At 42.0% G+C, this 12,770-nt stretch overlaps 1 protein-coding gene across 8 annotated transcripts in view; it reads left to right on the forward strand.

The window, feature by feature from the left end:
- Positions 1 to 12,770, forward strand: part of eif4g1b (eukaryotic translation initiation factor 4 gamma, 1b) — a 44,976-nt gene that overhangs the window by 16,407 nt on the left and 15,799 nt on the right. For all 8 annotated transcript variants that reach the window (XM_028044899.1, XM_028044901.1, XM_028044902.1 and 5 more), the window contains one exon: positions 8,943 to 9,079. In XM_028044899.1, coding sequence (XP_027900700.1) covers positions 8,943 to 9,079 — 137 coding nt within the window. The remainder of the gene's footprint in view (positions 1 to 8,942; positions 9,080 to 12,770) is intronic.

Here is a 12,770-nt window from a genome sequence, read left to right on the forward strand (position 1 = left end):
GTGTTTTTATTATTCCCCTACAGGTAAAGTTCGTACTACCTATTACAAGCTTTACAAGTTATTGATTATGCTTGTTTAATGAACAGGGAGCGTTGTGGTGACTGTGATAACTAGTCTAAGAGCTACTATACTCACCTTAGCTTCCTGGTTAGCTGCGTCCTGTGTGTGCTAAGTTTGTTTTACTGTGTTGGCATAACCAGAATGGATGTAATGTTTACTCAGTATGTGACAGTGTAATGTCTGGAACTGTTTTGAAATATTACCATTACAACACTGGAGACGAAAGCAGTGACATCGTGTCCGTGTTTTTATTATTCCCCTACAGATAGAGTCCTTACTCATAAGGGGCGTAACATATTGGAGGCACTGCTGGGATTGAGTGAGACAAAGATTGACTTCTGCTAGGACCAGACGTCTCCAGCTCTCATTCAGCTCCCCTTAACTTACTTACCCAGGCCGACAACATCTACTGGACAACTGTGTGGCAGTGTGAGTTTCTGCAACCGAGGGCAACAGTAATCTGAGGTTAACCTAAAGTGCCAGGAGTGCTGCAACCAAGGTTTAGTAAACAAATTACTGCTACAACAGAACACTGATCAGCTACCACAACGAAGATGGAGTCAACCGAGGTAGAGGCATTACAGTTGGAGATAATCGGACTTTTGTGCACACTGCCTGCAGAAAGCCTAACAGAACTGTGTGATTTTCTCACCATTGCTGGGCCAAAATTTGAACATGTGACAGGAAAGAATAGAACATCGCTCATCTTAATGATTAGTAATCATCTACAGAGTGATGAGTTCCAAAAGTTAGAGGATTTGGGAATGTCAGCATTTCTATGCTTTAGAGATAAGATAACTGAGCTCCAAGTTGAGGCTACAGATATCCATGTAAAGGAACCTAAAGCAGCACGACACAAACAGCAGAATGAATATGATGAGATATTGGGCACTACATCAACAGAAACCAGACCTTCTCAGTCTCATGTACCATCCCAAATAAAACATACTCATGAGGAGGATGTACATAAAATTCAGACTGCCATGTCCAGCCTTGGAATTCCAGCTTCAGCTCTACGTCAGACCCCTGCTGTATGGCACAAAGAATTCAAAATATCTGGACAAATTGGAGACCCAGGACAAAAAGACCGCCTCACATTTTCCAGTCTCGCACGACAAATTGAGCATGGCCTCCTCAAAGGCTTTCCAGAGACTGAGATTGTTGATGCTGTCATAAGGGCCATTGTCCCGGGGATGCAATTGCGGAGCTACCTAGAGGGAAAAAATGACCTTACACTCCCCACTCTGAGAAGAATACTGCGCTGCCATTATCAGGAGAAAAGTGCAACAGAATTATATAAACAGCTGTCATCAGAAGCACAGAGCGTTAAAGAGACTCCTCAGAGTTTTCTCATCCGCACTCTAGACCTACGACAGAAGATTCTGTTTGCATCACAAGAGTCAGAGTCAGGCTTATGTTATGATCCAGTGCTAGTGCAGAACATGTTTCTCCATACAGTTATGACTGGTTTGTTGAACGATAACATAAAACGTGACCTTCAGCCATCTCTAGAACAAGCTGGTGTTTCTGATGAACTGTTATTTGAAAAGTTAAATATTGCATGTGCCTATGAAAGTGAGAGGCAGGACAAGAAAAAAATACACGCACCACAGCGATCTGTGACTGTCCACTCTGCTCAGTCTGACTACACCACCACTGAGAAGAAGGACAAAATAAGCCAGTCGAGTCACAGTAAGAGTCAAACAGATATTCTCTCAGAACTGCAGGAGATGAAAGCAAACATGACCCTGCTTAAAGATCTGAAAGCTGAAGTGTCTTCTATTAAAGAGTCTATGCAGCAGCCCTCTTATCTGCAGAGGCAGCACCCAAGCCCGGTATCAGAACCAGATTGCACACCAGCTCAATCAGCACCAGCTTACCACAACTCATCACAGACACACAAGCCTGCAATACATCATGGTTACCATCAAGCTACTCCAGTGCAATACAGCTACTTGCAACCCCATCCAACATATCACAATTATTTACCACCACCCTCAGGACAACATGATCATCTTCCACCCAATCAGAGATATGGAAATCAACGCCCCCTCTCCATAACATCACCACGGCCTAGGAGGAGGTGCTACGCCTGCCAGCAGGAAAATTTGGAGGACTGCATTCATTGCTTCAGGTGTGGCAGCAGTGAACACTTCTCAGCTGGCTGCAGGATGAGGAGATCAGGCCAATTCAGAGGGAGTGCTTTAAACGAGCAAGGGTTACCCCAGCGGGGCAGGGAGTGACCACGTCATCAGCAGTGCCCCAACTCTGTGCACACTGTGGTGCAAGCGGGTTAAAGGTGAGACTGAGACAATGTTCATCTTGTAAAAGTGTGTTGTACTGTTCCGAGAGATGTCAACATGAACATTGGACTGTACATAAAAATCAATGCTCGACAGCTTCCTGTAGTACTGTCCGAGCCACACCACAAAAGAAAAACCAAGTTAAATTTGCCCCACTAGTTGGAAAAAAATATCTGGTTGACTGCTATATCCAAGGTCAGCAAACTAGGGCATTGTGGGACTCTGGCTCACAAGTAACTGTAGTCAGTGAACAATGGAAAGCGGAACATCTGCCACATGTGACTCTGAGAGGCATTGCTGAGATCATTGAAAACAGTGATACTTTGAATCTCATTGCAGCCAATGGCCAAAACATGCCGTACTTGGGATGGATAGAAGTCACATTCAAGCTAGCTGCAGATGGAGTCCCAACAACAGAGGTTGTTGTTCCTTCACTAGTAATTAAAGGCAACAGTCTTGCTCGCCCTATTATAGGTTCAAATGTCATTGGCCTGATAGTGGATACAGAGCTGCAGCAAAGCAAAGACACCAATAAACAGCAGTTAATCAAAGCTGTCCACGCAGCTTTTTCTGACTTTGAAATGGATGATGCTAAAGTGTTTGTGGCTAGAGTTGCTGCTGAACAGCAATTTTTGGAATATAATGTCAAGACCACCAGAGGACAAGTACATGTCCCAAAACACACATCAGTAAAAGTAGAGTGCCGTGTTAATGCAACCCTCTTACAGGAGACAACTCTGATCTTCGAACCCAGTGTCAACCCACAGTGGTCGGAAGGCCTAGAGTTCACTGACACCCTCTTAAAACTGGAGAAAGGTACAAAGTCAGTCGTGATTGTGGATGTGCAAAACCCAACAGACCATGACATAATACTCTCTGGCAGGACTGTTATTGGGACAGCACAGCCAGTCCAAGCAGTTTACCCGACGACAATCTTTGAACAGCCCTGCTCCACGTCCCCATCAACAGTTGCTAATGTAGAGGTGAGGAAACAACAAACCACTGATTGTGACTGGGACCCCCCAGTTAATTTGGATCATCTCAGTTCCCCTGAAAGAGATCTGATTAAACAGATGTTGAGAGAGGAGTCAGGCTCCTTTTCCTGTTCCGATGATGATATTGGATGCATCGAGAACCTGCGACTGTCCATCTCACTGAAAGACACAGAACCTGTGGCCAAAACTTACCTCTCGGTTCCAAAACTATTATACCAAGAAATGAAGACCTATCTACATGATCTGATCACACAAGGTTGGGTGCGCAAATCGAATTCCCCCTATTCTTCTCCAGTGGTGTGTGTCCGAAAAAAAGATGGAAGCTTACGCCTTTGTATCGACTACCGTGAGTTGAACCATAAGACTGTACCAGACCGCCAGCCCATTCCCAGAGTACAGGACATTATGGATGGCCTGGGGGGCAACTCATGGTTTTCGCTGTTAGATCAAGGTAAAGCTTACCATCAGGGGTTTATGGCGGAACACAGTCAGCCCCTCACTGCTTTTGTGACCCCTTGGGGTTTATATGAATGGATTCGTATACCATTTGGTTTAATGAACGCACCAGCTGCCTTCCAGCGGTGCATGGAAGAATGTCTCGAGGGACTCAGGGATGAAATTTGCATTCCATACCTTGATGACATCCTTGTTTTCAGTAAGTCATTCGAAAGCCATGTTGAACATGTCAGAACTGTGCTTAGACGATTGAGAATGTATGGCATCAAGTTGAAGCCAGCCAAATGTGAAATGTTTCGGCATGAGGTTCGCTATCTTGGGCGGGTCATTTCATCAGAGGGCAGTAAAATCGACCCTGCTGATACCATTGCTGTCAGGGCCCTGAAAGACAAACGGCCAGCCACTGTGGGAGAACTGAGAGCCATTATGGGCCTTCTGAGCTATTATCGTCAGTATATTCGAGACTTTTCTCAAATAGCTGCCCCTCTTTATGATCTCATGAGAGCTCCTGCAGATTCAAATCAAAGTGACACACATGTTACAAGACAGAGACAGAATAAAAGAAAAACGGGGACTTCCTCCAACTTTCCCATTGTGTGGTCAGAAAAACACCAGCACTTGCTTGAGGAACTGTTGGATCACCTGGTGGAGCCACCAATCCTTGCCTTTCCTGATTTTAGTAAACCCTTTGTACTACACACAGATGCTTCCAATCTGGGTCTGGGGGCAGTTTTGTATCAGGAACAGGAAGGAAAAATGCGTGTAATAGCATATGCCTCGCGAACACTCACCAAATCTGAAAAAAACTACCATTTCCACTCTGGAAAATTGGAATTTCTTGCCTTAAAATGGGCTGTCTGTGAAAAATTTAGAGACTATTTGATTGGCTCATCATGCACTGTATATACAGACAATAATCCGCTCACTTATGTCTTGTCTACAGCGAAGTTGAATGCAACCGGGTGTCGGTGGGTGGCTGAATTAGCGGATTTTCACCTTACCATTCGATACCGACCAGGGAAAGAAAACATCGATGCAGACTGTCTGTCAAGGCTGCCAGTGGATATTAACACCATGATGGAACACTGTACTGAGGAAATGTCATCCCGTTCAGTTCAAGCAGTTGTACAGTCAGTTGAGGACCCAAGTTCCCATGCGGTGTGGTCCATGGCACTCTCTGTTCAATGTAAAGAAATCAGCACTTCACACCAGTCGCTTCTTTCATTGGAAGAGATTTGTCGAGCTCAGAGGGAAGATAAAAATATTGGCCCTGTGATTGAATATTGTCAGTTAAATAAAAAACCTGACAGAAAACAGCTAAAATCACTCAGCAAAGAGAGTAAAAGACTACTACACGAATGGGAAAAACTGATTTTGGATGATGACAGCATCCTGCGTCGAAAGACAGCCAAACGGATACAACTTGTTTTGCCTGAAAAGTACAAAGCAACCGTTATGAAGGAACTACATGATGGCATGGGACATCAAGGGGTTGATCGAACCACTTCATTGGTGAGAGAACGTTTCTTCTGGCCATACATGCAACATGACATTCAGCACTATGTGGCTCAGAGATGCACATGTATAAAACAGAAGAAACCAAGCCGAGAGGTCAGGGCGCCTCTTACTAATATTGTCACAACCCAGCCTTTTGAGTTGGTTTCTCTCGATTTCTTGCATGTTGACAAGTCAGCTGGCGGATATGAGTACATATTGGTCATAATTGATCATTTCTCAAGATTCGCCCAGGCTTACGCCACAACATCTAAGTCAGCAAAAACTGTGGCTGATAAACTTTTTAATGATTATGCATTGAAATTTGGATTCCCCCTACGTATTCATCACGATCAAGGTGGTGAATTCGAAAACCAGCTTATGTCACAACTAAAAAGAACCGCTGGAGTTTTGGGCTCGCGGACAACACCGTACCATCCTGAAGGCAACGGCCAAGTCGAACGTTTCAACCGTACACTCATACAAATGCTGAGGACCCTTACAGAGAAAGAGAAGTCCAACTGGAAAGAGTCACTGAACAGATTGATTTTTGCATACAATTGCACAAAATGTGAAGTCACTGGTTTTTCCCCCTTCTTTCTTCTGTTTGGAAGGACTCCAAGACTGCCGATTGATGTACTTTTCCGCTTGACACCAGAAACAGGTACACCTGATCACAGAGAGTACATGCGAAAATGGCGAGAAGGGATGCAACAAGCTTATGAGATAACACGGAACAATGCAAGAAAATCAGCTGAAAGAGGCAAAAGAAACCATGATTGCAAAATAAAGAGCTCAGAGCTGGAACCTGGAGACCGTGTCCTGGTTAGGAATTTGACCCCGAGAGGCGGGACTGGTAAACTCCGCAGTCATTGGGAGGACATCATCCACAAGGTTGTGCGGCGAGTAAATAAGGATGCTCCTGTATATGAGGTGGTACCTGAACAAGGAAAGGGGAGAGATAGTAGGATACTACACCGCAACCTCTTACTTCCCTGTGACCACCTACCTCTGGAAGTTCCCCTAAAAGTTGCCAGATCACGAAAAAAAGGTTCGACACAAACAAGTGACAGTGAACATAATAGTCAACAAAAGGACATCAGTGGTGAGGATTCAGAGGATGAATGGTTTTACTACCCATGCCCTGAGCCACACAACCGAACAGGTCCCACTGCTGAGGAGCACACTGATGTGTCGGCAGACCCTGAGCCCACATCAGCAAGGGGAGAGACAAGGCCAGAAGAGGACCGAGAGACGGTGTTAAATCTGGAGGAAGATCAAGCGATGCCTGACCTGCTCGTGGAAGATGGAGCGCCTGAACAACTGGAAAATTGTGGAGACAACCCTCTCCCACCATCCATGTCACCTCCTTCATGTGAGAACCACGGTGGAGATGAGCGAGTACAAGATAGGCCTAGGAGAGAACGGCGACCACCACGGCGATTTACCTATGATGAACTGGGTTATCCATCTTGTTACAGTTTGGGACTTCCACCAAGCTCCACATATTGGCTTGACCCAGTGCACTATTGTGGACCCTTTCAAGCAAGGTCTATGTGGCCGGAGCCAGTTCAGGTGTCCACCTACGATCCTGTGTTTGTGTATTGCTGATCCACCTTTTTCTTTTGGACTTAGTATTGGCATTTAAAGACTTTGATTAGGTCAAGTGCCTGTGTATTGACCAAGTAATCTCTTTATGGTTTTATGGATTATATTTGTCATCTTACTCCTTTCCTTATTGGATGTCGAGGACGACATTTCTGTTGAAGGGGAGTGTGTAGTGGTTATAAAACTATTTTAGACAACCAAAAGGGAAAACAAGATCTAGTGATCTGCGATCGATTATTTTGGTCTTTCAAGTTCAGTGCTACAGACAGATACAGTAAAGGGTAGCCTAAGTTTAATGAAGTTAAAAACAATGTATTTTTCTTTAATGTCATTTTTCCGGGTATGTTTGGTTATAATTCTTGAAAAGTTCAACCTTTTAGATTTTAAGTTATGAGGGTTTAATCATTCGAGTTTCGATTGGTTTTGTCTGATCGGATTTAGGGGAACGCGATGCTTCTGCTCCTCCATTACAACACTGGAGACGAAAGCAGTGACATCGTGTCCGTGTTTTTATTATTCCCCTACAGGTAAAGTTCGTACTACCTATTACAAGCTTTACAAGTTATTGATTATGCTTGTTTAATGAACAGGGAGCGTTGTGGTGACTGTGATAACTAGTCTAAGAGCTACTATACTCACCTTAGCTTCCTGGTTAGCTGCGTCCTGTGTGTGCTAAGTTTGTTTTACTGTGTTGGCATAACCAGAATGGATGTAATGTTTACTCAGTATGTGACAGTGTAATGTCTGGAACTGTTTTGAAATATTACCATTACAACACTGGAGACGAAAGCAGTGACATCGTGTTCGTGTTTTTATTATTCCCCTACAGATAGAGTCCTTACTCATAAGGGGCGTAACACAGGCGGGCCATAAATAATACATTATAAAACCGAAGCTGCGGGCCGTATGAAATCTGACCGCCGTGATTGGCCCCCGGGCCGGACTTTGGACATGCCTGTATTAAGGGGATGGATAGATATGTCCACTGCTGACTTCCATCAGCTAAATGGAAGAAGACTGGGACCACCAAGACTTCCTAAAACTGAATCTTAGTCATCAAGGTGACCAAGAATCTGGCCACCTCCCTGCTTTGTGGAGAGAAGAGTTCTTGCATCTCTGCAGTTCACTGGTATTTTGAATTAAAACATGCTCTAAGGTGCTCCCAACCTTGTACTGGGCTGTTCATTTGTCTGCAGGGCGATAACCCGGAGCATTAAGCCAAGACACCAAAGGAGTAGCTTCAGGCTAACTCTGTGAATGTCCTTGTGCTGGCCAGTAAGAACAGAGATATGAATCTGATTTACCATCTTGAGGAAGACTTGAAAGTGCCCATTCATCAACTGTTTCCATCCAACCTGAAGGACCTGGGGAGGTTCTGCAAAAAGAAATGGGCCAGACTGCCCAAAGATGGATGCTAAGCTTGTGGCATCATGTTCAATAAGGTTGTTTTACTGCCAAAGGTGCATCAACAAAGTAATCCGCAAAGGCTGTGAATACGTATGTTCATATGATTTCATAGTATTTATCTTTGATATACAGTATTTTCATACATTTTAACAACCTTTTTCTTGTCACTAAGGGGTGTTGTGTTTAGGGTTTTGAGGAAAAATGAATTTGATTCATTTAGGAATAAGGCTTTAACATTATAAAAAGTGGGAAAGAAAAGTGAAGTGCTGGGAATATTGTCCAGGTGCACTGTACTTTCGGATAGTATCGTTTTTGGTTTTAAGTCCAAAGCGTCCTCAATGTCAATTTAAATTGACGTAAATGTTCTGGTTTTTTTCTTCGTTTTCTTTTTTTTTGGGGGGAGGGGGGGGGGCAAAATTTAAGTGTTTTCAATTAACCTTCTCTCAGTTCCTTAAAGATACAAAGAACAGGAAAGGTTTGAACTTCTCTAGCAGCTTATAAACACAGAGAGAGGAACTGTTTCTGCACATACTGTGTGGATCAAATCCTTGTTTTACTCTTGTAACAGTAGGTCAGTTTGTGTTGGTTTACATTCTTCTTTCTGTTTTATCCACAACAGGGACTTACTACCCTGCACAGGCCCAGTTCCCTCCCTCTGTGCAGGCAGCGCCTGTCATTATGAACCCGGCCCCCCAACAACAACAAGCACCACCTCAGCCTTCTCAACACATCACCACCAAACGGGAACGCAAACAGGTAGCGTTAGTGGTCTGTAACACAAAACATACCTCACTGTAAACTGCAGCATTGTGACTTTTAGTCTCTGCGGTACCTGATTAACTTCATCCTGATACTCATTTCCTAGAAAATCAAATTATATCATTACAGAATTCCCCTTTGGTTAATAATAATAATTATATTTCAGGCTTGATCATTAAATTGAAAGGTTTTTCTTCAGTTTACTTGGAATGATCAGCTTTATCTGTCTAACTCTGAAGCTTCAGTAACTCCTTTAGGGCAATTGTATGATCATGATGTGTCTTTCATACTCATAAGAAACTTCCAGAATCGTGATAGTAATATGCTTTACACTCGTATCACTGTCGTCATCTCTGAATAAATTGCAGTGGTTATTGAATAAAAGATACAAGTGAAAAAAGTATGTGGATTAACAATATGTATTAATGCAAATGTTGCATATTAATGCAACTGATGCACATATGTTAAGATATGATTTTTGGCCCCAAAAAAGTAATGGAACCACTCTCAGTATATTTTGTGTGGTAGCTGTAACTTCACAAACATGTTGTTAAACCTTATAGGTATTATCATTTTTACTAGTCTTGACAATTGGGGCTGAAGTGATGAATTGATTATTGAAATGATCAGTTAATTTAGTAGTTGATGAATTGTTGACTGGAATATGCAGACTCAAAGAGGCCATTTGCTGAAAGAACAAAGAGTGGTAATTAAACCATAACTGTGGAAAATGTATACATTTTGCATTGTCCTCTTCCTAACAGAGCCTCATTTTTTGGAGATTTTTTGGGGAGTTCTCAAAAGTGACACCCCCAAAATGAATTCCATAGATATCAGGAACTACAAGGTGTTTTTGAGTGGTTCAGGTATCAAAATAAAGATAATATTCCAGAGAATACTCTACAGGTCTAAAAATCAACATTTGTATTACTGAGAAAGAACAAATACATATGGAACACAGTGAAAAAAAATAAAAATAGTAAATTCTAATAAAATGCATTACGTAATGTGGATTTTCCTTAAAAGCATGCAGTGGAAACCCAGAACCTTTAGCAATTCACAATACAGGTTCTGACCACTTACTGGACCAAATTTCATTCCAAAAAATTAAGCATAGACATTTTAGAATGGTATTGATCGATAAAATTCCAGTCAAACATTCCAAATGTGCCATTTTTGGACATTTTGGCACTATGTGTGCAATTACAAATTTCTCTCTTTTTTTAGTTATTTATTTTTTCCCCCAACCTATGTCTTGCTATAAATATTATTTGCAATTAATAACAGTGATTTTTTAAAAACAATATAAGAGTGAATTACTACTGAAAAGCACAGTCCTGGGTACTCTGGTTACAAAAGCATTGAGCACTGAGTTGGTAAACCAAACCTACAGGGCAAATCTTCTGCAGCCCATTGGTTGATTTGGGTGATTGACACATCTAACAGCCAACAGAATCAGGGGGATTACAAAATCCTATAGCAACATCATTCACCAATCACAAAAGAGCTAAAGCTCCAGCTGTGCTCTAACAAAGGAAGTGTTTGAATATGTAGGCAGTGTCCATGGAGACAGAAAAGTTTAAAATAGTGACAAATCACATCAGTGTGACACAAGGACAATGGATTACAGTCCCCGAGTGGAAATATTTACTCTAACATGGATTATGACCGTGACACAAAAAAGGTCGGACTGAATTTATGTTTTTAGCTCAGTGAAATTAGCTACAAAATTAGCAGTTTTTTTGTCTTCTTTGGCTGCTGGTTCAGTGAGTTTTGCACATAGCATGGTGATTCTGGTAATGTTGGAAACAGCAGAGTCTGGGTTTTAATCTGATTGGTAGTTTTTGTGGGCAGGACCTTGTTGCACTGGTTTACCAGGTGTGAGTCGTTAGCATCTAATTTGCGCCTAATTATGTTTTGTTTTTTTTAAGGCTTGGTGTTTGAGCTGGGTGTTGTTTAGGTAGAAAATTTTGTTATCATTTAGATGAGCTTTTGCCCATTAATAGATATGCAATATGCCTATATTGGTTATTGTATAGCATGTGCTTAGATTGGTCTTGTTAGCAGAAGTGCTGCAGGACCCGAAATTAGGTCTGTTTTGGAGTATAGTGTTAAATATGTTTTCCTCAGAACTCCTGAGTGACATAGATGTCTTCACCTGGTTCAAATTCTGTTAAAAAAATACCTCTTAAAGCACCTTTTGCTTTTCGATTACTATTATTCAAGCAGACAAGGCTTATCTTTGCACATGTTAGAATTATTTTTTTAGCTGCAGATGCATTCTTTGATACAAATTATCAAGTGTACACTAAAGGAATACTGAAGGAATATTTTTGTTGCATTTTAGGCAAGAAAATGTTTATTTAAAAAAAGATTTTAATTGTTGCCATCTTTTAATGTTTTTCAAAAACTCCTCAAAACTGCTTGTGTCCCCCGGTTGCAACATTTATTTGTATCGACATCAAATTAACAGACAAACTGTGGCACATTAAAGACAAGCAGTTATAAAAATACTGTGAACTTGTGAACTGTTTTGTCAAACAGGTAACAGTTCAGCCCTCATTTTCTCCCTAAAGAGGGAAATTTATTGATAACTTTCTAATGCAGAAACATTGTCCTATTGTAATCAATCATATTTTATGCTCTTACATTGAAAGAACCCTTGAGAAAATGTTGCGAAGCCTAGTATTTTTCTTAGCATTGAGTTTGAAAATTTATTATTGTGACAACCCTGATAGATACTCCATTACAAAGGGTCTCGTCTATGAATTGAGCGATACGGCTCTGGAGAACTGTTCACTATTTAATTTTATTCAAACCTTATCAGTTAATCCAATCAGCCGTTAGTCTCGGTAAATAAAAGGAATGTTAAAAGGCGTGTGAGCTAACTTGATTGTTGGAGAGATGGCTGCAGTTTGAATCTGTCGAGCTACACCTACAGTTTTCTAAAAGGTTTCATGGAGGTGGTGCTGAAGTCCTTTGAACAATATTTGTGCAAAAGACTGGATAAACAGACTTGGCAAAGTTGTGCTACTATATGTGGTGGCAAACGTATTTATTAAAAAAAAAGGAGACAGAATTAATTTGATCTCATGAGAAGTCAGGTCTTTTTGTGCCTTTTTAATATTTGACATATTAAACTCACAAGTAGCTATTTAGATGTCGCTATTTGCCATGTGCATTGCAAAAGTTGTTCCATAAATTTTTTCAAAATTTCTGTGGACGTGCTCTGGCTTAGAGAGTCCTGAAAGGAGGGGGCCGAGGGACATGTCAGCACATAGCTGAGGTCCACGTGGCCACTGGTCTCCTCCCCCTCCAGCCTTCCGCTGCCGCTGTGGCATCCCCCCCTCTTCCTCCTCTAGTTTCCTCTGCTTCCAGAAGGCGTGAGCTGAAACTGAAATCTGAAGAGTGACTTTAGCCTTGGTGTGTTAAAGAAATGGAGGGGGGAGTTTCTTGAGCAAGCTGCTGCTGATTTGATAATGTGAACTTTTTTCTTTTTTTAAAACTGGAAACCCTCCCATTCGCATCATGCCCCTCCTCCTCTCTCAGGCCTCTTTTATCTGTGTGTGAGTCTTTGTGGGCGGGGGTGCACATTCCAGCTCCATAGCTCTACAAGGCCAGTCTCTTTCTCCCTTTTTTCCCTCCCTGTTCTGTTCAGCTCAGGACAGAGGGCTGATCAGGCTGCTAG

The sequence above is a fragment of the Xiphophorus couchianus genome, chromosome 18, assembly GCF_001444195.1.
Source record: "Xiphophorus couchianus chromosome 18, X_couchianus-1.0, whole genome shotgun sequence".
NCBI classification, from domain to species: domain Eukaryota; kingdom Metazoa; phylum Chordata; class Actinopteri; order Cyprinodontiformes; family Poeciliidae; genus Xiphophorus; species Xiphophorus couchianus.